Source organism: Python bivittatus, unplaced genomic scaffold, assembly GCF_059951505.1.
Source record: "Python bivittatus isolate LINGU-HERP-01145 unplaced genomic scaffold, Pbiv_v1 ctg000480_np1212, whole genome shotgun sequence".
NCBI classification, from domain to species: domain Eukaryota; kingdom Metazoa; phylum Chordata; class Lepidosauria; order Squamata; family Pythonidae; genus Python; species Python bivittatus.
The window spans coordinates 52,005,504-52,029,692 of record NW_028277075.1 but is presented as its reverse complement, the minus strand read 5'-3'; the positions used below and the strand labels follow the sequence as shown (position 1 = coordinate 52,029,692).

Here is a 24,189-nt window from a genome sequence, read left to right as displayed (position 1 = left end):
CACAGCAGGGTGGACCTGGGGCAAACTCTGTTCCATGGGGTAGGTGCACCTACACAGAAGGCACATCTGCTAGGTCCCACACGATGACAGTGTTTTACAGCAGGGACCTGAGCACATCAATTCTACCAGATTTTACTGATCAGGCAGAAATGACAGGAGAAAGGTGGTCCTGTAGGTAACCAGATCCTAAGCTGCTGTTTTTTTTTTTTTTTTAATATCAAGGGGACCCCTGTGGCTTTGTTTTTATTTTATTTTTTTTAACTTCCCAATATAATTTACTGCCATGGAATTTCCTGATAGTCCCCCACCCTAGTACTAAATGGTAACAGAAAGCAAAATACTCTTTTGAAGCTTTCTACTACCAATTAGTACTAGGGTAGGAGACTATCAGGAAACCCCATGCCTGTAGATTACATTGGGGAGTAAAACAAACGAAAACAAGGCAAGGGCAAACTACTTCTGTGTTGTTACCAAGAAAACTAGATGGTTATGTCCACGAAGTCACAAGGAACTGAACTGGACTCCAGGGAGTCTTTACTATTTTATGTGAATAGGAGAGCCCTGCATCTGAGAGATAATAAAAACAACCCATAATGGCACAGCAGACCTGACATACGATGTAGTTGAAAAAAGAACAGAGACTAAGAAAAAGGATAAGCTTCCCAGAAAGCTAAAATCTCAGTTTCCGTCATTTCTCAGTTAAAGAGCATTATTCAAAAGTGACGGAAGATTTTGTTTTATATCCAGTAACAGTAGACGTAACGTAACCCTTTAAGATCTCCATTATCACTACCATACAAAAGAGCCCAACCTTGCTTGAAGAAAGGCTGTAGATCCTATTAAGGAATATGTCTTAGCCTTCATCTCCAAAGTTACTTAGCAGTTATTGCTCTAGAGCAGCTTTTCCTGCCTTGTAATGCAAGTACTTAAACATTATCTGCTGACACTAATAAGGCTAAGAGCCTACCCCGTACAGCTAATGTTCACTAAAGCCAATTAATTCAAGTCTAACATCTTAGCAGATACTTCTTTTAGATGCCTCAACATTTCCCTTGTTTTCAATAGAGCAGAAGTCATATTACAGAAATGTCCTTTAAAATAAATTCACCATGAATTTCATTTCTGTATTAATTCTACATTGCATGGATTTATACATAGTTCTAAGATAATGATTGACTCTAGCTCAGTGAATTTGTGATCTCAACCATGATTTGCAGCTTCCTGTTTGTGGCATATGGTTTTTAGTGGCCTGGCTGCTGTTGTGCTGGCATGGGTCAGCAAATGGAGTGAGGAAAGGGGAGAAGAAGCTGAATTTTGGCCTTGAAGGGCAGTTATGCTGTTGTGAGGGCTGATGAGCTGATCCAGCTGCTAGCCATGGCTGTGGTGGGGAGATGTAGAGACACCAGTCCCATTGGTCCAGCCTGTTACATATGTGTTGGGGATGAGAGGCCTTGGGGAATGGCCACTTCCTCAGTTGCTGGGTGACATGCTGCCGGTCTGACCCAAAAGGAAAGAAGAAGAGGAAAGAAAAGGACTGCGCAAAACAGAGTGGCTGGAGAGAAAAGTTGGAGAGCGAAGTTACATGAGTGTGCAAGAGCAGTTGTCACTTCCTGGTTGGAGAGGGAGAAGAAAGATCCCTGGGTGGCTTTCCTGGAGGAAGAGAAGTGCCAGAGAGACAACATCTTCACTCAAGACCCAAGATGGGAAGGAGGGACTCTGCTAGCTGCAGATGGCATATTCACACAAGACCCAAGATGGATCAGCTGGTGTTAGCAAAGCCCTGGTCCCTGGGGAAGGACTGGGCAGAAGACCCTGAGAGAGGTTCTTCCCCCAACAGAGAAGCAGAACATGTTCAGCTGAGCACATCCAGGAGAAGGTCAAGCCACGCTGAGCACACTGCAGTAAATCCAGCACATCCCTTTCTTTTCACTCTCTTGATAAGCCCAGAAACCTGGGAGGGAGGCTGAGCGAAAGGGGGAGGAAGCGAAGCAGTTACCAGGAGAACTAGAGGGGAATAGTCTCTGGGAGAGAGACTTAGGAGTAAACCTGACACCAGGATTGTGTTTTATATATCTGTTGCAAATACTTGTTGTAAATAGCTTCATTGTATATACAGTGGTACCTCGGGATACGAACTTAATGCGTTCCGTGACTCTGGGAGTATCCCGAGTTGGGCATAACCCGACGCAAATTTCCCCATAGGGTTCAATGTAAATCCGGTTAATCCGTTCCGCCCTCTGAATTTGGTTGCACCCCGAAGCAAATTTTCCCATAAGGTTCAATGTAATTACCGTTAATCTGTTCTGGTGTCCGCGGACCACGTGTCAGGGGCAGGAGAACGGCCGGGCGCGGCACGGCGGGAAAACGGCCGGGCGCGGCGCGGTGGGAGAACGGCTGGGCGCAGCATGAGAACGGCCAGGCGCGGCGTGAGATCGGCCAGGCGCCACGCATGGCGCAGCATGGTGGGAGAACGGCCAGGCGTGGCGCGGTGCGAGAACGGCCGGGCACGGCGTGGCGGGAGAATGGCCAGGCGCGGCGCGGCAGAAGAACGGCCGGGCGCCGCGTGGCACGGCAGGAGAACGGCCGCGGACCACATGTCAGGGGCAGAAAAATGGCCAGGGACCACATATCAGGGCGGAAAAATGACCGTACCCCGAGGCAGAGTTCACATATCGAGGTAAATTTTTGCAGCCGGAGCTGGTCGTAACCCGAAAAGTTCGTTAGTAGAGGCGTTCGTATCCCGAGGTACCACTGTAGTAAAAAAAAAAAAAAAAAAAGCATAAAAGCCTCCACTGTCTTGTTTATCTGTGTTAAGTGCCATCCTTGCAAACCAAAATATACTTCCAGTTTTAAAAGAACCCCATCACACTGTATCACTGTTACACAATTTTAGCAGCTATGGCTTATTCAGCAATTGTGACTTCAAAAAACCACAGCCTAGCACAATATTTGGAATCAGCCTTTCTAGTAAAATGAACCCCCAATTTATTCAACCAATGAGCCAGGTTTAACAAATGACATTTTGAAAAACAAAACTAAAGGACAAGTTTGGTATCATGAATATTTCATGATTAGTTAGAACAAGGTTTTCAAAACTCATGGCTCATGAGCCACATGTAGCCATCCTAGCCATTTTCTATAGTTTGCAACAGTAATCCATGAGATCTGAGTAAGTTGCCCAGCAAATCAGGGCACTGAGTACTGTGTAGATGTGCAGGCTAAGCCACAGAAGCACTATAGGAAAAGGAATAGCAGGACTGTAATGGCCAGTATGCAATGGGTTTCCCAACAACAGTGGGGCCTGGTCAACCATGCCATACAGTTAAAGACCCAAGGCCCCTTGCACTGAGCACCCCCACTTTTGGAGATATCTGGCCTGCTCTCATGCTCCATCATGGGTACTGCTTCTGAGGCAGCATGAGTGTCTCGGGGTAGGGACAGCATGAAGGTGAAGCTTGGCCAGGGAAGATGGGGGAGGAGGCTGGAGAGGAAAGGAGGAGGCAGCTGAAGAGGAACTGGATCTGGCTGCCCTGAATCAAGGTCTCTCTGCTGGGCAAAGAATGATAAAGGCAGCAAGCAAGTGAGATCTCTCTGCTAGGCAAAGGAAGGAAGAGCTTAGACAGGCAAGGAGACAGAACAGCGAGAAAGCAAATGAAAACAACAGAGAGAAAGATAAGATGTCTGCAAGGATGGGAAGAAAAAGAAAAACAGGATTTGGATAGTTTAGTACAATGGGTTTCTAGATTCATCAATGTGATCTTGAAATATATTACATATCAACCCAGTAATAAAACCTAATATTAATGAAATATTAAGTTAATGAAAAATGCTGCCAACTAAATGGCCAAAGTGAAAAGGCTGTGCTTTGCAGTTCTGTGTCACAAGTAGCTGTTTCACAGAGTCTTTTTTATTTATTTAATAAATGTGTTTAACAGTGTACTTTGATACTCTTTCATTTTCTTCATTTTTGACTCACTAAAGATTTTTCTGTTAACGTATGAAATGGCTTCAGTTATGGCAGCCTTTGAGCTGATGAACTAGTGTTCGTGTGGCACTTGTGGCAACCTGGATTTGAGTCCCCTTTGTTAGAGGTAGAAGAGTTTGCACAATCTGTATTGCCTTTTAGGGGTGGCTATTATACACTTACTCTCCAAATAAACTAGCCTTCCTTATATGTCAACATCTCTTGTATGCCTCTTCAGGAAAGCTGGTTGGCACCATAAGGCTAAGTTTTCCTGAATGCTCATGCTTCTGCCATCTTGCACATGCTTGGAATCTTCTGCAAACTAGATGGACAAAAGTCTATCAAACTGGAAAGGCTGCATCATTTAATTTATTTTCACCTTGATGCAAATATAAGAAATGCTGATAAGTATGACTCAAGTCATAGCTAACTCACTGAGAAATGTACTTTAACTTGAAAGAGTTTTTCTGCCTATAAATCCAAAGTTTCATTTGATTTTGACTTCATAAACGGTTTCCCCTTTTGGCTGAAATTTGTCACGCTTCAATAAACCTTTAAGAGCTTGTATGGTTATGAAAATGACCAAAATCACTTGAGTAACTTTTCAAGCGTAAAATATATATATGCCTCCTTCTTTAAAAAAAATTTGAACTGTCTTCAAAAAGAAAAGACTCTTCCTTTTAGTTTCTTTATTTTCATATTTATGGTGAATCTAACCCTTGTTAAAAATTCCTTAAAATTAAATAAAAGCCAATGGAAAATAGTAAGATAAAGGTCTGCACCAAATGTTTGTATGTGAATCTTTTCAGGTGTTGGGTTTTTGAACAGTCCTTTTTGTTCCCATCCCAAGATTACTCAATTGCTGCATTCTGGCAACTTTCTTTTCTCTGTTTCCTCAAGCAATCTCAACACCCCAGGAATCACACAGGAAATGAAATTATTCTCTTGAGATTATGTTGAGAGCAATGCTTTCTAGTATGTAAGATCTAATATACAAGCCTGATTTAACATAATACAGACCATGGGTTTTTACATTTTTTCAGGCCATGGAATATGTTTTGTTTGTTTTAAAAAAATGTTCCCACAATCTCTGATCAAGAGGCAAAGTTCTAGTACAGAAAAATTGCTGTGTTCAAGAAAGTTTTTTTGTTTGCCTCTAGTCTCTCAAGCAACCCCATCAAGTTCTCACAGAACCCTAGAATTCCATTGGACATAATCTGAAAAACCCTGATATTAGACCATAAGATTTTATTGGGTCTTATTGTTAAATAAGCTAAGACTGTCCACATCCCCAACAGTGTGCATGCTATGCCAGATCTATAGAGATGCATATTTCATACATTTACAGAATTACAAAGACTCAGCTACAATCCAGCATCCACCTCCAGCCTCCCAAAGGCTAAAGTATGAAAATACAGAATGCCATAACTACTGTAGGAGAAATGCTGTAGATAATATTGCCAAACACTTATTATGTTGATACCTTAGCAGGTGGTAGCACCTAGCTGACCTTGGCCAATATTGGAAGCTAAGCAGGTGGGCTCTAGTTAGTACTTAGAGGCGGGACCATCGGGGACTTGCAAGTCTAGCCAACAGCTCTGAAAATTGGAAAAAAAAAAAAAAAACTTCCTGAAGATGCCAATGGCCAACCATTTACATACTTTTATCAAGAAAACTGCATGGATGCTGCTCCCACGAGTTGAGCTTGACTAAGGACATCTCTACCAGTGCCTAACAGAACCAGGCACTATTTATTTATTTAGTCATTACATTTATATCCTACCTTTCTGTTTGTACAACATTCAAGGTAGCTTAATAACAATTAAAAATACAAATTATAAAACCTAAAAATAAAACAATGTGAAAGAGGCGGGTGTTTGCCATTTTCCTAAATATTGGGGAATATAGTAAAATTGTGTCCTGGTCTGTATCTGGCTCTAAGAATCCACATAAAGCATAATTGCATTCAGTATTATCATTACCCACCTAAAAGAAGTACAGTAGTTACAGTCAGGAGGGTATTTGACATAAAAATCATTTTGCATGTTTTTCTATGCTCATAATTTAAGGAGCTATGTTAGGGGCATTTTTCCAGCATGGTGACATTAAAGTATAATACATTCACAAACAAAATACTAATGAGGAGACTACCAATTCCATTGGCATGAAAATGTATCCCAAAACCCAAGTGACATTCTGAACATTAAAAAAAAAAGGTTTTCTAGATGTAAGGATCTGCTCTCAACTTTAATAAAGGATCAGATGTGACTTTTTAGTGTTTTTGATTCATAACCTCCAGGAATTTAATTTCTGCTGCTATAACAATAATATTTACCCACACTGCAATGTGTCAGAAGCTGTTTTTAATATGAACAAAGAGCCCATTAGTTTATTTTGGGGGCTTCAACAATATACACCCAGTAGGGCAATAAAAAACAGAGAGCTTTACTTAATATTAGCTATGTCATTCTTCCGCTCACCATGATATTAATGAAATTCAACATGATTAATGATCTGGTCTCTCTCTTCATCATCTTTATCTACATAAGTATTTCCTGATCTCTTTTTTCATCCTATTCTGGAGCTTCACAGCAGTCTATGACCTTTATGAATTTTGTATAGAAGTTTCTTAGGCAAAAATCCTGATGCATTTCTCAGAAAAGAATCCCACTGATGGGACTGTTTGAATGGCATACCAGTTTCTGAAAATCATCCTTAAGAGTTACAATCCAGAGATCCTGACCCCATAGTGATCTACAGATACTGATATACAGTGTAATAGTGACTGTAATGATTTATAGTGATATAGACACAAACATTAATTAGTGATATACACACACAAACATTAATCTGTATAAATATCTTGCTACTCTGTCTCCAAAGGAGCCATATTGTTAGAGAAAATGCTCACAGTTGAGCAAACCTACTCCAAGATGCCATGCACTCGAACAGAGGTGCTATATAAAGAAATGGACTACATATTTCACTTTCTGCGGGGATCCCACTGAAAATAATATCCTCACTTAAGTTGTCCAAGCTATTAAAAGTAAAGCTATAATCTTCCTAGAAGCTAGTAAGAACATGGAGCAACCCAAGGTACCTTAATAAATGAACGCTACTTTCAGTGTAATAATAATGGTTTTTAAAGGTTATACATGGACATGTCATTTTTGGCAGCATCCATATGGCAGGAATATTATATGCGCTGACTCTTAATAGTAAACATCAATAGGAAAATTCACATACAAATTTACATGATTGGAACAAAAGTAAGTAATAGTAGTTTAATCCCTGAATTCTGGCCCCAGATAGTGAATGGGCAGGCTATTATCTGGATTCCCAGCAGCCTGCATGCCAACCCTTCAGGAAAGACACCAGGCTCAAATATATCCAGTAGCATCTTCTCTAGGCTGAGACATGGCTGGGAACACTTATGCAGTATGATAACCCAGTCCCCTCCTTTCTGCTGGAAAGGAAGTTTTTTGTTTTTAATTTAAATCGAAGCCAGAATTGAGGTAGGGAAAAGAAGAAAAGGAATATTTCTCTCCCTCAGCCTCTCTTTTAACCTTGTCATATTTCCCTGGGAGAATCCAGGAGAAACAAGGAAGAATTGTTTTCTGTTGTAATCCTTGTCATGAAGGAACAGGTAAACATTTCAACCAGGAATTAAATTGTCGCTGGCAATTTAATGTCTCTGGCATATCTATGCAAACGCAGTACTTGGAATTTAAACAGTTTCCTCTAAATTAGAAGTAAATCTATATCATCTTGTGATCTACCCAGAAGCTTACATGTTTTTTTCTTTTTTCTATTCAAGATAATTTTTAAACCACTTTCTGTGTTTTGAACACCTCTGTTTCATGCCAGGATAATCTTCTGCCAGCTCAAGGATGGGTGGGTTGCACTTCAACTCAGTAGTGAGGAAACCTCCTATATATGCTATATGTGATTACTTTAGCAGTTTTGGCCACTGAAAAGGAACATGATCCATCTGGGAATTTTAAAAAATGCACATTTATCTGTATGACAAACACTCTCCCTATGAGTTTGGTGTATACCTCTATAAGCTAACATGCATCTAATGGGCCATATTATTGTTATTAAAACAAGAGAACTGGTTGATAGGGAACACATAAACTTCCATTAGATTTTTATGGAGACATATCTGGATTCTACTCAGTGGCTGTTCCTAGAGGTGCAGGGACACTGTGTACCTTAGGATGTGTGCCCAACCTACAGTCTTTGCATGATCCCTTCCTTTGCAATTACTTGTCTACCCTCCTAGCTGAGGTCTACAGAACGGAGTTCACTAGTCCAAGAAATATTCCATTGTGTTTACTAAAAAATATGCAGACCTCAGAAGGATAAGCAGCCTGCAGGGGTGAAGGAGCTAAAAAAGCCAAGCAATTTCCTTGGCAACTAATGCCACCAATTATGATTTTAACTTAATATTGATAGAATACATCATATAATTACAAAAAAGAGAACAGGAAATATCATTAACTCAATCTGTGCACAAAAAGAAGGGAACACTGGCAAGGGAGCAGCCCACCGCTCATATAACAGGTCAACTGAAAGTATCAGCATACTATATGCCTGATCTAAGGAAAATACCCCCCCCCAAAAAACAGAGTGGCATGTGGATCAGGAATCAAGTATTTTAAGCTGAGCCCAGAGACAGACCTGGAGGAATGGGCTGTCTGCTGCCACACTGATGGAGCTATTAGATGTGAATGTACATTTTTTAACATGCCAAAATCCTGGGTAGTGGTACAAAAGCAGAACAGGGGTGTCGAAAGCATTCTTGATGTGGGGCAATTGCTCTAACTTTACATGAACGATTCCTTTAATTGTGTCCCTATTTTTTGAAATTTGGTAAAAGGGGAAAACTATCTTCTTTTTTCTTATATACTTCCAGTGACAAAATCCTCTAACATAATCACTTGTATATGAAATTAATTAAAATATGAATAAAATTGGAGTCATAGTAGAGTCCCAATTAAGGTTCCCCCCCCCAACTTAGTTGACCCCCCACTGCAATTGTCATTTGACCAATCCTTGGAAATTTGAAGAGACATTCCTCAGAGCCCATTAATTGTTTTCTACTAACTCAGCAAGACAGCTTGTCTGAATAGATCAAGATGTCTTGGGCCTGTCTACTACTGATGGGTTTCTGTGGAGCCACAGTAAATGCTACCTTAGGGCCTTTTCCCCCTTTAGTAAACTCAATATATTGTTTTCCAACTAGGATAAGAAATTTAACTTCATGGCTGGAAAAAGCAGACAGCAAGGGGATTGCCTTTAATCTTCACATGATACTGTTTCAATCGCTGAAATGTGAGCTAAGTGCACAGCCTTCCAAAACAAAGGGCTCTGTCTTTAGCTCCCTGTTCAATGGTCAAACAAGAAATAACAAAGCACATTAAAAGCAAAACAAGATTACTGAGCCTCATTTGGAAAACGCACAGCATTAGTTAGAAAAGTACTGTGTTGAAAAGCAGACTTTTTCATCCAATGACTTTATTAAGTCTCAGTGCTCACTGGAATAGAGATCTGCGTGTAGAAGCAGGCTTCTGGACACAAAAACTGAACTCCATGGATGGACCAGCTGAACACTTCTACTCCACACCCACTCATCAGAACCCCAATTACAGTGTCCAGTAATGCAATGGCAGCTGTAACTGAAAGACCGAAAACAATAAAAAACAGAATTATCAAAAACATTCACTTATTCCAGTTGCCCATTCTGCCTAGCCATGAAGAAAAATGGTAGGACTTCATGATGCAGTGAGACAAAGGCTGGCCCCTCTTTCATCAAATTAATAGTGTAGCAGAGAGGTTATTATCTGAACCATATAAACACAGGCCCAAAATCTGTCTAAAAGTTCAAGGGACCCACAAAAGTTGGGGTAAATTTGTCTAGTAATTTAAAGCCAATTTAAAATTTATAGGGAGGCACAGGGAAAATTAATGGGGCTGCTCCCCAACTCACCCTGGAAACAGTACTAAATAAATGCAGATGGTATTGCACCTTCTTATCCATTTTCTTTTGGAGGTTAGGCTATGGATTTCAACCTGTTATGTAACGACAAAAAAGTAGCACCAAAATGATACAGCAACCTTTCTGGAAACTTAAACCTGTGATTTGTTTTTTCCCTCTTACTTTATTTTTTATTCGTTGTAAGGTTGGTATACAATTACAGTACCAGCAGGGTTTTTTCTGCTAGTCTAATATACCCCCTTCCAAAATAAACAAATAAAATAAAAATGCCAGGATAAAATAATAGCAAAGATGTATTTTAAACATCAACTTAAGATGAATTTATATTCTACAATATAATGCAAGAGTGACAGTTGTGTTGCAGAAAAGCTTTCTTATTAGTGAAAAACCAACATTCATAATTATTTCAGGGAACACTAAGTAGGAGAAGATGTTCTACCTGCCAGGCATGCTATTCTGTTCATGGTGTTAGATCAGAAAATGGATTTTGTACCCATTGTGCTTCTTTTTTTCCCCAAATGGTATCTCTACAGAAGTCAGACAGCTTTGGCAAGAAATCCCCAAAGGTGTTGATGACATCAATGGTTTAAAAATTCAACTAACCTACTTTGCAGCTGAACCAAACACCTTTGGCAGAACCAGAAGAACACAGAGAAAATGCAGTTCAACTCAGAATCATTTTGGGTGGTGTCTCATAAATATTTAGTAGGACAAAAACTGAGCACAATCATTATTTTATGAATCCTTCTGACAGACAGCCATCAGTCACTCAAAATATAATAGGTAAAGTTTACCATACATAAATACACACATACCCACTGTTGACTTATTTAACCTATTTACTTGAAGTGCTTAACATGATTTAAGACAATGTGTGATAGACTGGAATGGTGGGAGGGGAGTAAAGAATGTGCTCTCATCTCCAGAGGAGCGAGGAAGAGATAAGCGGAGGAGACTGGCACCTCCCTAAGAAATTCCATCGATCTGAACTGGCTGAGCCTGGGAACTGGTTTCATTCTGGGAAGATTCTTGTTAAGGGGTTGTAGCTAATAAACCTTGCTGGATTGATTCTGCATGATCTCCTGGAGTTCCTTGGGCTAGGCCCGACATAATGCACTATAGGTGCTCCCCAAATAGGGCATATTTGCATATATCTGTGTAACTGGATAACTGTGGCATCCAGATGCTGAGGCAGGGAAGCTATTTGAAAATGGGGATACAGCTGTTTCTTTGTATTGCAGCTATTACCCCTCAAATAACAAATACAGGTGAGATGCATGGACAGGTAAACATAACAGATCGCTGTCAGCTAATATCTTTGGGGGATTTATTTGCAGGGTTGTACTGGCTAATCTTCCAGTAGTAATGTATGGCTGTGAGAGCTGGACCATAAAAAAGGCCGAGCGCCGAAGAATTGATGCCTTTGAACTGTGGTGCTGGAGAAGACTCTTAAGAGTTCCCTGGACTGCTAGGAGGTCAAACCAGTCAATCTTAAAGGAAATCAACCCTGATTGCTCATTGGAAGGATCGATAATGAAGCTCAAGCTCAGATATTTTGGCCACCTAATGCGAAGAGAGATCTCTTTGGAGAAGACCCTGATGCTGGGAAAGATTGAAGGCAAAAGGAGAAGAGGACGGCAGAGGATGAGATGGTTAGATAGCATCACTGAAGCAATGAGCATGAAACTGACCAAACTCAGGGAGGCAGTGAAGGACAGGAAGGCCTGGCGCAATATGGTTCATGGGGTCACGAAGAGTCGGACACGACTTAACGACTAAACAACAACAACAACTGGCTAATCAGTCACACAGAGTATGCTTTCGTCATGTTTCCTTTCATTTAAGCACTATCAATATACACTAAATCACAATGTGTATAATGTAACTAAAGACCCAAAACAATATGGAGCTTTGCCTGTTCTGGTGGAAGCTTGCATGTAATTCAAAAGGACCACTCTGTATTCTAATGCAGATTCTGTTATCCAAGTGACTACAGTTAAGTAGCCCAAACAGCAGAAGTTATGAAAAGTATCTCTGAAGATTCTCCCATTCATGCAATAATTTGTTCCCACTTTTTGCTTCTATTCCGAAACTTCAGGGCCCATTGATGGTTGATGCATAACCAAAATGAAAGTCACCAATTAACTAGAAAGAAACATCAACACACTTGAGAAAGTCTTTACGCTGACAGAAATACATTTGTTTTTCAGAAGTTAATAGAAAGTATTGAGAGAAAAGATTGAGCATGCTCAGCAGTCACACAATGCTGAGTCAGCTGGACAAGAAAACAGGACTGCCTGAAAGGGATGAATGAAGACAATGACCAGGGCAGGCCAAGGTAGAGAGGCTACCTGAGAGAAGGAAAAGATCACAGAGGGGAGAATGGCAGAAGGAGTCTAGTAGCACCTTTCTAGAGTAACAAACTTTGTAAAATAACACAAACTTTATGAGTTGAGTTTACTTCATCAGATGCAAATAAAGAAGAGAGCAGAAGATGATTTGAGTTTCCCATCACATACATATCCTGCCGCCATCTTCCAAACTGTAAACCTCATCATTCTTCACTTGCACCCCTCAGATTTCCACCAGGCTAAACCACATACAGATATGCATGTAGCAATCCATGTAGTAGTAGAAGTAGTAGTAATTATAGCCATGCACTACAGACTTGCAAGCAAACTGTTTATATTTTTTACAGGCCCTTCTTTAAAAATGCAATAATATTCAAATTATAGGAGGGATTCCTGTTTTTGATGTTAACTTTGATTTATTCTTGCTCTCTGGAACATAGGCTCAAGCAATCAAAGATACTTAAAAGGTTGGAACCTCCATTAAGCTGAAAGGTATATGTTTCGTAGTAAATATTCCAGTTATACCAAAATTAAGAACGTAAATGGCAAGATTTCTGGGAAGAAATGGCAAACTGAAGGTGGCTTCGCTAAAAGCAGAGCTGACAACCACAGTGGAATGAACAGCTGGTGAGTAGACCAGCAAGTCAGCGGTCTCCAGCGGATTTAGCGTTCTGGGAGACAACAGAATGGTCAGTACCATTAAGAGCACCGAGTTCACATACTTCCTTTTCTAATCACTTTTAGAAATTGCTTGTTAACTGCTTTTTAGCTATTAAGAAACTTTGGATTGACAAGTTTTACAACACCAAGTGAGTTTCCTTTAATCCTTAGTGAAAGAAGTTGTAAATGCAAGTTTATTGGGAAAAAAAATTAAATCCTTAAACAGCAAAAGGGTGATTAGAACTTTGATTTTGGAAAGTTACAAGCAGACTAAGGGTCCAGATGGATTTGAAATAAGATTTTGGAATTAAGTATAAGAATCCTTCCTGTGGGAAAATGCTTTTTTTGAATCCTTAAAAAAAAAAAATGGTAGGATGAGACTTTAGGTTGGACAGTATAGGGAACCAGAAGGAGCTAAAGATTACAATTAAAGGAGAAGAACACTTAAATTTGACTTACTAATACAGAATAAAGGGAAATATTTTAACACGGGACATATTGAAGGATATTTTTGAATGACAGACCCAGAAGTTAATTTTAGGAGTGTCTGCCTCTATAGACAGACTGTGTTTAAAAGATGTTATAGGAGAGGAACAAGTTCGACCTGACAAGATTGAGAGTGATCTGGATTTAAAAATGATAGACTACAAGAATGATACAGAAAAAAATGCTACACTGGACACACAAAAGAAACTGACTGATATCTTAATAATTAAGATGGCTATACAAATAACAAACCAAGAAAGTGACCTGGGTAATTTTCCTGTACTGGATATACAAAAGAGACTTGTTAAAGCTTTGAAGAATTTTGTGAGAAGGGACCAAGAAACAATGAAAAGAAATAAAGTGCTAGGACATTATTTGAAGAGATTAGTGATCAAGATAGTTAAAAGTAAAAGGAAGGAATATAAAGTTGGTTTATTTGATCAAGGTTAAAATAGGTATGTTGTTATCTCTGGTAACCCTTAATGGACTTTTGCTGATTGGTATTGAAATGACGAGGCTTTAAGAATTTGCTTATAGATCAGAGATGAGATATGGGAAGAAAAGATCATTTGTTGTATTTGAAGAGAAGGTGGTAAGTTACTAAAATTGTTTATACTTGCAATGAAAAGTTAAGTCATTTCTTTATATATTTCTTTTATTTTTCTTTACTATATTCTTATTTTTTCTTTTTCTATTTTCCTTTCTATTTTTTCTTTTCTATTTTCCTTTCTATTTTTTCTTTTCTGCACTTTCTATTTTTTCTTTTTATTCTTTGATTGATTGATTGACTGATTGATTGGGTTTGCATTAGTTTTTATCTTTGCAATTGTAATTTTTCATAAAATTGCTATTAAAAAAAAGAATGTAAATGGCATTAGGCCTGAGAGAGATGGATCAAGGAAAGCTTGGCATGCAGAAATGGGAGAAACTTGTGGATTCTCTAAGAACCTTAGATGCACATCAGGCCATTGGTTAGTTACCTGGAAAATATTCCCTTGATAAAACACAGCTGTAACTGTACTAGCGAAACTTTGATTTTTTAATAATTAGAGAATGTCCTAATGCTTAGGGAATAGTTCTGGGACTTCAGGGTAAAAAAATAATTAACATCCTTTTAGAAAGTAGAACAGCAACAATGCAGCCCAAAGTAGTTATTAAAGAAAAAAAATGTCTAAGAGTACATTATCAGAAAGAAAAGAATCAAAATCTGTTATGCTAAAACCATAATCCAGTATAAATCCCATAATCATCCACAAAGGCTGGTATGGTTATTTGATCTGTTGGAATTAAAGACAGTGCAAACAAACTTACTTGGAGAGCAAAAATAACACAATAGATCAAATATGGATTTTACTAAAACAAAATAATTTAAACGCACTCCTTTCTTCACTCAATACCTTTACATTTATTTTAAAACAAGTTTCTTTAATCAGATTTGCTTCCAAAGAAATATCACAGCTAAGAGTCATTTTATGGAGCAAAATAAACATTTACCATTCTAACAACTTGGTATGTATACTTTCCATCTCCTGACTCCTGCCAACCGAGTTTACCAAAGTTGGCTGCCTAGCTTCAAATATGTTCAAAGTCTAGCTACTACTTATTACTACTATTAATGAATTAGCATTATTAAGCTGGGGCAGCACCTACTTGCCCAAGCACTAGTCCAATCCAGTTAGTAACAGGTTTGCTTCCAGTTATTGTCATGACCAGTTTGATCTTAAAGGAAACAAGAGGAGATCTCTACCATTTAGCAAACTGCTTAAATGCTAGTAGGAGACTTAATGCTTCTATCCCATTTGATTCTTTTCATTACTGTGACTTTCACTGGTATGTATGGTATGGGTGGATGTATAAGAGACAAATATTACAGGAAGTTTTGAATTGCTCGGAGGTTTGTACTCTGTGTAAGTTTCACAAAGAACCATGTGCAGAGTTAATGCCTTTAGACACAAGAACACACCATCAGCCTGATCTCCAGTTGTTGGAGAAGTGTTGATTCACGTCTTCCTATATACCTATATATAAGTACCGCAGTAGCAATGGGAAACCCGACGGGATCTAAAAACAGCTCAGACGGCTCCTTACACTGATTGAAATGCATCTGGGAGTGTCTTCCACTGAACTCTGTAGGACTTCAGCTCGGAGTAAAAACACCTGGGATTAAAAAGCAAGACTGTACCCCGAGACTGAGAAAAAACGACAGGATCCCTTTCTCTTTCAGCTCGGACCCCCACCTCCAGGCGCCAGCAGAAAGGGAGATCCACCAAAGTCACCGGGGAAGGGGGTGGGGAGTCGCGTTGGCCGGACACGCGCTTTCTCGTTGCCCCGAGTTTCCGCGCTGCTCGCCTGGATCCAATTAGGATGGACGCGCCCCTCCGCCCAGCCCAGCCGGCACGGGTGCCTGTTTATTTGAAACGAGGTCCTCTTGAAGCGGGCTGGTTGGCGCCTAGGAAGTTCTTCTCGAGAGCCACCCCTTCCCTTCCCGCCCAGAGTCCCGGCGCTCCATCCCGCTTACCTGCGTCGGCGGGCCGGGGTCTGCCACTGTCCCGCAGGTAGTAGTTGAACTCCAGGCACCTGTCGTTCTCGACCGTCCCCTCGGAACAGAGCTCGACCAGCAGTTTCAGCGCTTTCTGGCAAATCTCGTCCTCCCTGCCACCAGGCATCGTCCCCCAGCATCCTTGTGAGAGGAGAGGAGCTCCCCGCTCGCTCACACGCGCTGCTTCGGCTGCTGCCCGCCTCTCGTCTGGCGCCGACAGCGAGGCAACGGGGGAGACGCCCGCATGTTTAGCAGCAGCAGCAGCGGTAACGCCGCTGCCCCCCGAGGTCTGCCGCTCCCAACTTCGTCCTCTCGGCCTTGGCGCTCGGAGGGAAGAGCTGCTGCTGCTGCTGCTGCTGCTGCTGCTGCTGCCGGCGCCGGGCATGCGAGACGGGAAGGACCCCTCCCGGAGGAGGAGGAGGATCCCGCCACCAGTTGCGCGTTAGTCTAGGCTCATCCGTCGACGCGCCGCGGCTCCTAAGCAGCCTTACCTTGGGTCCAAACGGCGCCCTAACAGCGCTACCTACCGGCAGGAACTCTTTCTTACGAGCAGGCCTCGCGAGCCTTGACTTCGCTTACTTAGCGGTCTTGGGCGCTCCAGGACTTTCAGTAATCGCGTGCGTCGCGTGTGGTCCTTGGAATAAAGTGGTGACGTCCCCTGCCAGTCGATCGGCTGACTTCGTGGATATATGCCGATAGCTTCCTGGACACAGAAATAGGTCGGCGCAGTCTTTTTCCGCGATGTTTTTCGCTTCCTCAGTCCTGTTTTTTCCTAGTGATCTCCCATCCAGGTGCCCCGCCCTGCTTAGCTTCTGGATGCAGATGAAGTCAGATAGGTGCTACCACTCGCTGAGGTTTTATTAAGAATTGCCTAGAACATCCCCCCCCCCCACACACACACACACAATTGGAAAATGAATGCTGTATATCACTGTTTCTCAACCTTGGGAACTTTAAGATGCTGGCTGGGGAAATCAGGGAGTTGAAGTCCACCCATCTTAAAGTTCCCAAGGTTGAGAAACACTGCTGTATGGGGGCCGGGGGGGGGGGAGGGAGAGCACAAGTGCACTAAGTGAGTGTATGGGGGGTGGTGGAATTCTTTAGTTAGCATGTACTTTGGGACAAGTGCGAAATGCTGTTGTCACAGTGTGGCTGGGTCACACTAAATCCTATCGAGGTGATCAATTGGTGGTTCTGATCCCTACAGCCCTCCTTGGCCAGCAGGATGAGCATCCCGCAGTCAGGACAGGGCAGCACTGAATGGGGCCTTTCTGACTTCAGGACATTGCCTGAACTTTTCAGGGTGGTTTGTGTGTGCATCCTCCCATGCTCCCTTTGGGCATCTCTCAAGTTAAAATAATGTGAAATAAGGAAAGATATGTGAAATAAGGAAAAATAGAGAGAAGGGAGAGGAAGCAGACTGTCTCACAACAGTAGAACTAGGATCTAGGGAGGAGAATCTTACCTCCAATGTAAAGGTTGGCTAGCTGCTGGCTGTCATCACTGTTCCTTTATGGGAGAAGGAAGTGACTGAAATACAGGGAAAACTGAAAATGAGAAACAGAAGTTCAGTTCAGATCCACTTATTATCTTCTGGACCCTGCAGTGAAGAAAAGATGGAACGCTACATCTAAAGGTAAAGATTTTCGTGCTATTTCAGAATATTTTTATTTGTGCTAATCCATCTCCTTCTCTTCCCCATGTAAAATATTGGTGCTTTGGTCATTTTAGAGAATTATTTAGTTAATCTGGGATTGTGCTAATACAATCCTCCTTCTTCCCCAGATAAAGTAATGAGGTCTGCTCTCTGCTCCTCTACCTTGCTGGAAGAGTGAAGGAAGTTAGTTTCAAAACCTGGGCGGGACAAAAGAAAGCAATTCAGAAAGCAAAGTGCTAATGGAGAGGCCAGACAAACCAAGATAGATGGTTGCAGTGGAAGCTGGTTAGCGGCCAGAGTGAGTGTTCGGGTACCTGTTCTCCCAACACTATAACAGACCTCTGGTTGTATCCACAAGTACCTGACCTCACCTCCAAGAAAAAGGAATGCAAAATGGTATGTACCCCAATGTTATGGTGGGATAATGCTGAAGAGGGGAGGGGAATGACTACTTCTATACACTTAATTATGGCTTAAGTCTGAATGGGGGATGAATGAAATCACTGTGTTGTGTAATTAGGGGGAAGATTGGGCTAAAATTCAACTTTGCATGTACCAGCTTTCTGAACCTACAAACCTTTTGATAATGAAGGGTAACAGCTGCAGAGATAGTAGAAAAACTCTGCAGTTCTATCTTCTTTCCTTGTGTCAAGGGCTTCCTTTGCATGTCTGCATGCAACATGTCTCCTATTGGTTAGACTGATATTCTCAGATTTTTTATCACTTCCTTAGTTCATTCTTTTTCTTCTGTCTCTGACTTGTGTGGTTCAGGTGCTTATGAGCGCACTACAGGTTCTTAGCTGTAGACTGACTTAAGTAACCCCAGCTTTCCTATCCCCATGTTTTTTGAAATATAGCTTGTTTTTACTTTTCTTTCACCCAAGCAACAACCTTAAGAATACTGTACTTCTTATGAAAGTTATATTCCTAACTCTAGTTTTTCTCTATCCAGGCATTCTTTCCACTGTATAGAGCTGCTTGTTATTCAACAGCCAGGGCATGATGGTGTAATAGCAAACCGAATTGGGCCTATGTTTGGCTGCTTGATTTTGTTTACTATGTGTGAATGCACAGTGGAAAAATGGAGCCAGAATTTGCAACCAGCTACATTACTGTTTCTTTAATGAAAATAAGCCAAGGGTAGATTGCAGAGACTCTTTCTAAAACTCCTATGAGTACTTCTGTAGCCAACCCAATAATTTGCTGCTTGAGACTGATTGACAAATGGCATCTTCCCCAGGTGCCCACAGGTAGCCACAATTTTAGGAAGCTAAAAAAATTTTTGTATTACCATTTGCTCCTGGTAGAAGGATGGAATTCAAATAAAATAATAATTGAAACAAAAAAGTTTCCCTAGCCTGATTTATGAATGTCTCAAAGCAAGTCTTCCTAGGATGTGAAATGGTCAGTTATGCATAGCACAACATCATTTATGGGTTACATATGAAATAGAGATGAGACATATTTGCTGTGCTGATTAAAATTAGGGTCCCTGGAGAGGAAGGTAAATTCTGAAGACTGACACTAACGCATACTAAAAATTCAGACATTATCTGGCCTTTCCCATGTATCTTCATCTTTTATATTATTACCCGGTTAAAAGAAACTTTATTCTTAAATCTCTACCCATTCCTTCAAGTGGTTATAACACAAAAGGACGTAGTGGATAAGGAAAGAGAGCTTGCAGCCTTTAGTTCCTTACTGAGAAGATTGTGATTTGCTGCTGTTTACCTTCATCATTGGGTGAAAGCTGCGGAAGGCAGATGGGTAGGGAGACACCCCTGCAATTGCTGATAGTTCAGCCATCTAAAACTAGGGCTGAAAGCATGCAGTTAGATGAGTGAGTGAGGGCATGAATGTGAGCATGGAAGTAAGTGAACATATATGAAGAAAAGCAAAACGTATATAGACGAACAAGAAAAAGTGAGAATAGGTAGATAAGAAAAAGCAAAAGACTAGGCAAACTCATGAATAAATAGGATCCTTTTCTTGGATCCCAACAGTTAAACCAGTTAAGGGTTGGCTCCTTGGCTGGTATCTTCATGTGGCCCCTATCTTTTCCTGTGTTTTTACTTACATGATATACTATCTACCTACATGGCAGGAGGAGTGTTGGGGAGTCCATCCTCTAGGAAAATCTTTGTATTTCTCAGTAATCCTGGATCTAATTGATTGAGCCTGGAGAGATAGCCTTTTAGAGGGTGGCTCTGGATTCCAGTTCCAAGAGTTGCTTGTCTTCCATATCTACTATTCATTTTCTGAAATTGGTGAAAACCTTCCTATTCAGGAATAGGAATGTGTACTCTATCTTGCAGTTTTAATATAAATACATACTAAATTGTTTTTTTCTTTAAATGCTGGGATACAAATATTATAAATGAATAAATTTGTTGGAATAAATTTAAATTACATCTTGGCAATAAATTGTTTGGGAATAATAATCAGAATGTTTATTTGTTCTGAAAAGCTATTATAGGAACTGCTTCCTAAAACAGGTCTATAACTTTGCTGCAGTGATCCTTAACCTTGCTGTAAAGATGCTTCTGTCAGCTGTGATTTTTTTTTTTTTTAGCCAATTAGCCAATTTAGGCCAATTACTGTAGTTACTGATAGAATTATCATGCATTTGGCTTTTCCCAAACAGTCCTTTTTTTAGTCCCAGTTGTATTCCTTTAGCAGGGCAAGAAAAGATTATCCCAAAATATCTGGCATGGATGTCTCCAGTCTCAGACATGTAGGGGAAAGTGGGCAGCAACAGCAGCAGATGGCAGCAAGCAGTGGTAATCAGTGATGCTCAAGAATAAATATCCATGGGAACAAATGTTGCTCCTGCCTCCTACTTGGTGAGAATGAGAGGGAAGTAGCCAGGAAGCATATAAGTACAGGTAGAGATGGCATGAGACTCCAGAAAGCATAATCTGAAAGTTGGTTTTCTCTGCCTCCTCCTCCTGCTTGCCTGAGACAGGTATTGATTTTAACACTAATTGATCTAAGTGACAGAGGGTTTTGATTTCATAACACAAATACTGATTTAAGTGGCAGGGAGTTTTGACTGCATACAGCAAATAATTGACTTATTGGCAGAGACTTCTGATTTCATACAGCAAATACTGGCTTGGGGGCAGAGAGTTTTGATTTTGAAACACTGCTGCACGCCCAGTTAATTCCGCTGGGAGTGACTAAAAGAACCATAACTGATTTAGAGACACATTTGCAGTTTCTTGTGATAGAAGAGCAAAGCAAACAAAGCAAATAAAGAATTTTTCACGCTGTGCTATATCTAGCACATTACATAAACAACCCCTTCTCCAGAATATCCTTTAAAAAGCTGAAATATGATGACTCTGCCCATTGATAATATTGTTCTATCTCTTAAATCCTTAGTCCACTCAGATTCATTTATGCCAGGGTATATAATCTTGATCAGGCAAGGAAGGGCCACATGAACCTTTCAACGGAGTGCTGGAGAATATACTCCAAAAATGAATGGGTTAAAGACAAAATAACTTAAGTAAATTAATATTAATTTATGGGTATTTATTGATCATGCTGACAGCCTGTGAAACGCTCTGTCTGTAAACATCATTGATTCTCCCGTATGTATGCATACTTTATCTTCTATAGGCATACACGCACATATCACATTATTTTCCTTAATGCACAGATATATACTAGGGCTATCATACTTGGGCAGCAACAACCTGGATGACCAGTAGATGGCAGTAAAGATATACAGACTCAAATGCTTTGCTGCCATCTAGTAGGTATCAAAAGTTTTGCAGGGCAGTTCAGTTCTGTGGCTTCTAACTCTGTGTGATCTGAAGGATATCATTTTGCCAAGATTGTCTGATGGTAACTGCTTCTTTGTAAATTCTTGCTTGGATCAAGTTTGCTTTAGTTCATGGTTCTTATATTTCATATGCCAGTGGTATATATATATCTTTGCCAATTTGAATTTTTCTTTTGCCTCTAGGAACATCGGCAGCTGGATCTCATTTTGGCTTTAATCTAGTCACACCAGAAGCACCAGTGCAACTGTACTTACCCTCTGCTCTTCTCCAGTAGCTGCTTGGATACCTTCCATCCTGGGGGCACTCATACTCCAATATCATGTTGAGATTGTCCTGGTTGTGAATGTCCATCTAGTTTTCCTGTCAGAATTTTGGACTGGATTGCCAGTTGCTTCTCCAGTGGATCAGATTTAGTCTGATCACTCTTGTGTGACCTATCTATCATCGGTTACCCTTCTGGGAGCATATATTCCCAAGAATATAGGTCATAGCTTCCTTGGGATGTGTGAGCCTCTCTACCAATATTAAGTCACAAACCATGAAGGGACAACTCAGTTATGATTGCTAAAATATACACACTCTCTCACCTCTCTTTCCTTCCAGTTTCCTTGGTATGGTTTGCTGAAGAGAAAAAAGGAACAAGACAACCTATGTGTCTTTAAGGAAAAAACAAAACAAAACAAAACAATGGGATGGCTATTGGGGGGGGGCGGAAATGAGGGTCTGAAATGGAAAGAAGGCTGGGAGAACAGACAAATGGGATAGAAGTGTCTAATCTAATAGGTCCTGCCTTCCCGTGGCAGGGGCTAGCGCCAGAGAATCTTATGGCCACCAGGGCATGATCTAACCATGAAAGGAGAGATACTGAAAGTTGCTCCAATTCCAGATCATGTTGCCACTGCTCCAACAAGAAAACCAGATCAGGAGCATGACCACCGTCCCATGTTGGACCCTGGATGACCATGGCTGTCATGGTGGCCATGAACTCCTGAGCCACCTCAGACCACACCCCCAGGGAAGGCAGACTGAAGTCCTCCAGGACCATAAACCTGGGGAACTCCACTGCCAACCCCGAGACTGAGGTTGCTATACCGCAGGGAGGCTGGTACAGTAGCACAACACAACAGATTCCTAGAGCCCAACTTCAGGAACAGGGTCTCACATCCAGCAGCCTGTGGATGTTGCTCAACTCCCAGTGACTCTGGGCAGTATCTAGCTCCTGTTCAGGTATCAGTGGTGGTGGCACACATTTCCCAAGTGATTTTCTGAGAACCTTAAATAAGTAAGTTATTTCAAGAAGATAGCTTACCGCAAGTAGAAATCTTCTTCAGGGATTATAATGAGAAAGTATAGGAATATATGTGGGAAAAAAGCAAAGGATGAAAAGGCCAGGATGATGAAGATGATTACTCGTGAGATCATCTTCATAATCAGCCATTTACAAAGATATTTTAGTTATTTTCTTTGATTCTGATAGAAAGCTGCTCTTCTGTACTATTCTGTGACAATATTTATAAACAGTTGGGACAATACCATATGTTTTCTGTATTGTGCTACGGACTCTTATTCAAAAAATTGTTTCAGCCACTCCACTAATTGTCTTGCTGTTACTTTCCATAAATAGTACATGTGCATTCAGAAGCATCTGACTATTGGAGGGAAAAGCCTTATATTTTACAGCATTAAAAAAGTTTAGAAAGGGGACTATAAGCAGCTTTTTATGCAAATGAAAAATGGTTCTGTGTTTAAGTCAGGAATAGGCGTAATCATATGCCACATCTAGCTGACCTATTTTGAAGCATATCGCTCCTTGCAGCAAGCCGCTTAGCAGAGAATGGAGGCAGAACCAGAAAGATTTTGTAGCTTGCTTTAGAGAGAGAGAGAGCGGGAAAAGCTTCAATAAGCTTTTGTGGTTGACAGTTGTTGACTTATGGTATGCTACAAATCATAACAATACACCTTTAAAATCTTTATTATACCATAGGGGTTCTAATAATCTAAGATGTGTTTGCAGATTCATATACAATCACACACTCTGCATAAGCACACTGTTTATTTGGAGATTTTTGATTACGCTGAAGCTTTCACTCCTTGCCACTTCTGGAAGTAAAAAGCAATTACTATCCTACTCAACCATGATAGTTTGCTCCCTGTATTTGAGGGGAGCTTTTTTTGTTGATTCAAGTGATTTTTAAATCCCATTATTTGGAAGAGAAAGTGGCCGACAACAGATATTCTGCCATGATTTGCCACGCATTTTTGCCCCAGATCCATCACAGTTCAAAATCTTGGACCTCTTGTTTTGTTTGGGGGGGATTGAGGGAGTCTAATGGGCAAAACTCAAACATGTATAAAACTTGCTAGATGTTGTCACCTTGGAGGGAGCCCAGGTGAATGAGGTGACTTCAGAAGGGACAATAAAAGGAGGAGTGGAGTTGGGAATATAGGAAATGTCGTGCCAGCATATTTTTCTCCCATTTCAGGGATGTGTGTAGTGGATTTCAACTCAACAGTGGGGAAAGGCCCAGAGAGAGACTATGAACCAGACTTCCCCAACCTGGCATCCTCCAGATGTGTTGGGCCACAGCCCCCCAAATTCTTAATCTGCAGAGCTGTTGTCATAAGCCAAGAATAGGTGGTTACACATTCCATTTGGCCAAGATTTATTTTAACCAGGATTTGACACATTCCATTTGGCCAAGATTTATTTTAACCAGGATTTGTTGAAGCCTCAGTGGCC

The 24,189-nt window shown here is 40.8% G+C and overlaps 1 protein-coding gene across 2 annotated transcripts in view; it reads right to left on the bottom strand.

Moving 5' to 3' along the window:
- The window catches only part of SYT9 (synaptotagmin 9), a 102,112-nt gene extending 85,417 nt beyond the window's left edge, over positions 1 to 16,695 (bottom strand). For both annotated transcript variants that reach the window (XM_088145878.1, XM_088145877.1), the window contains exon 1: positions 15,981 to 16,695. In XM_088145878.1, the coding sequence (XP_088002004.1) occupies positions 15,981 to 16,386 (406 nt within the window). In that variant the 5' untranslated portion in view covers positions 16,387 to 16,695. The remainder of the gene's footprint in view (positions 1 to 15,980) is intronic.
- Positions 16,696 to 24,189: the final 7,494 nt, after the last annotated feature.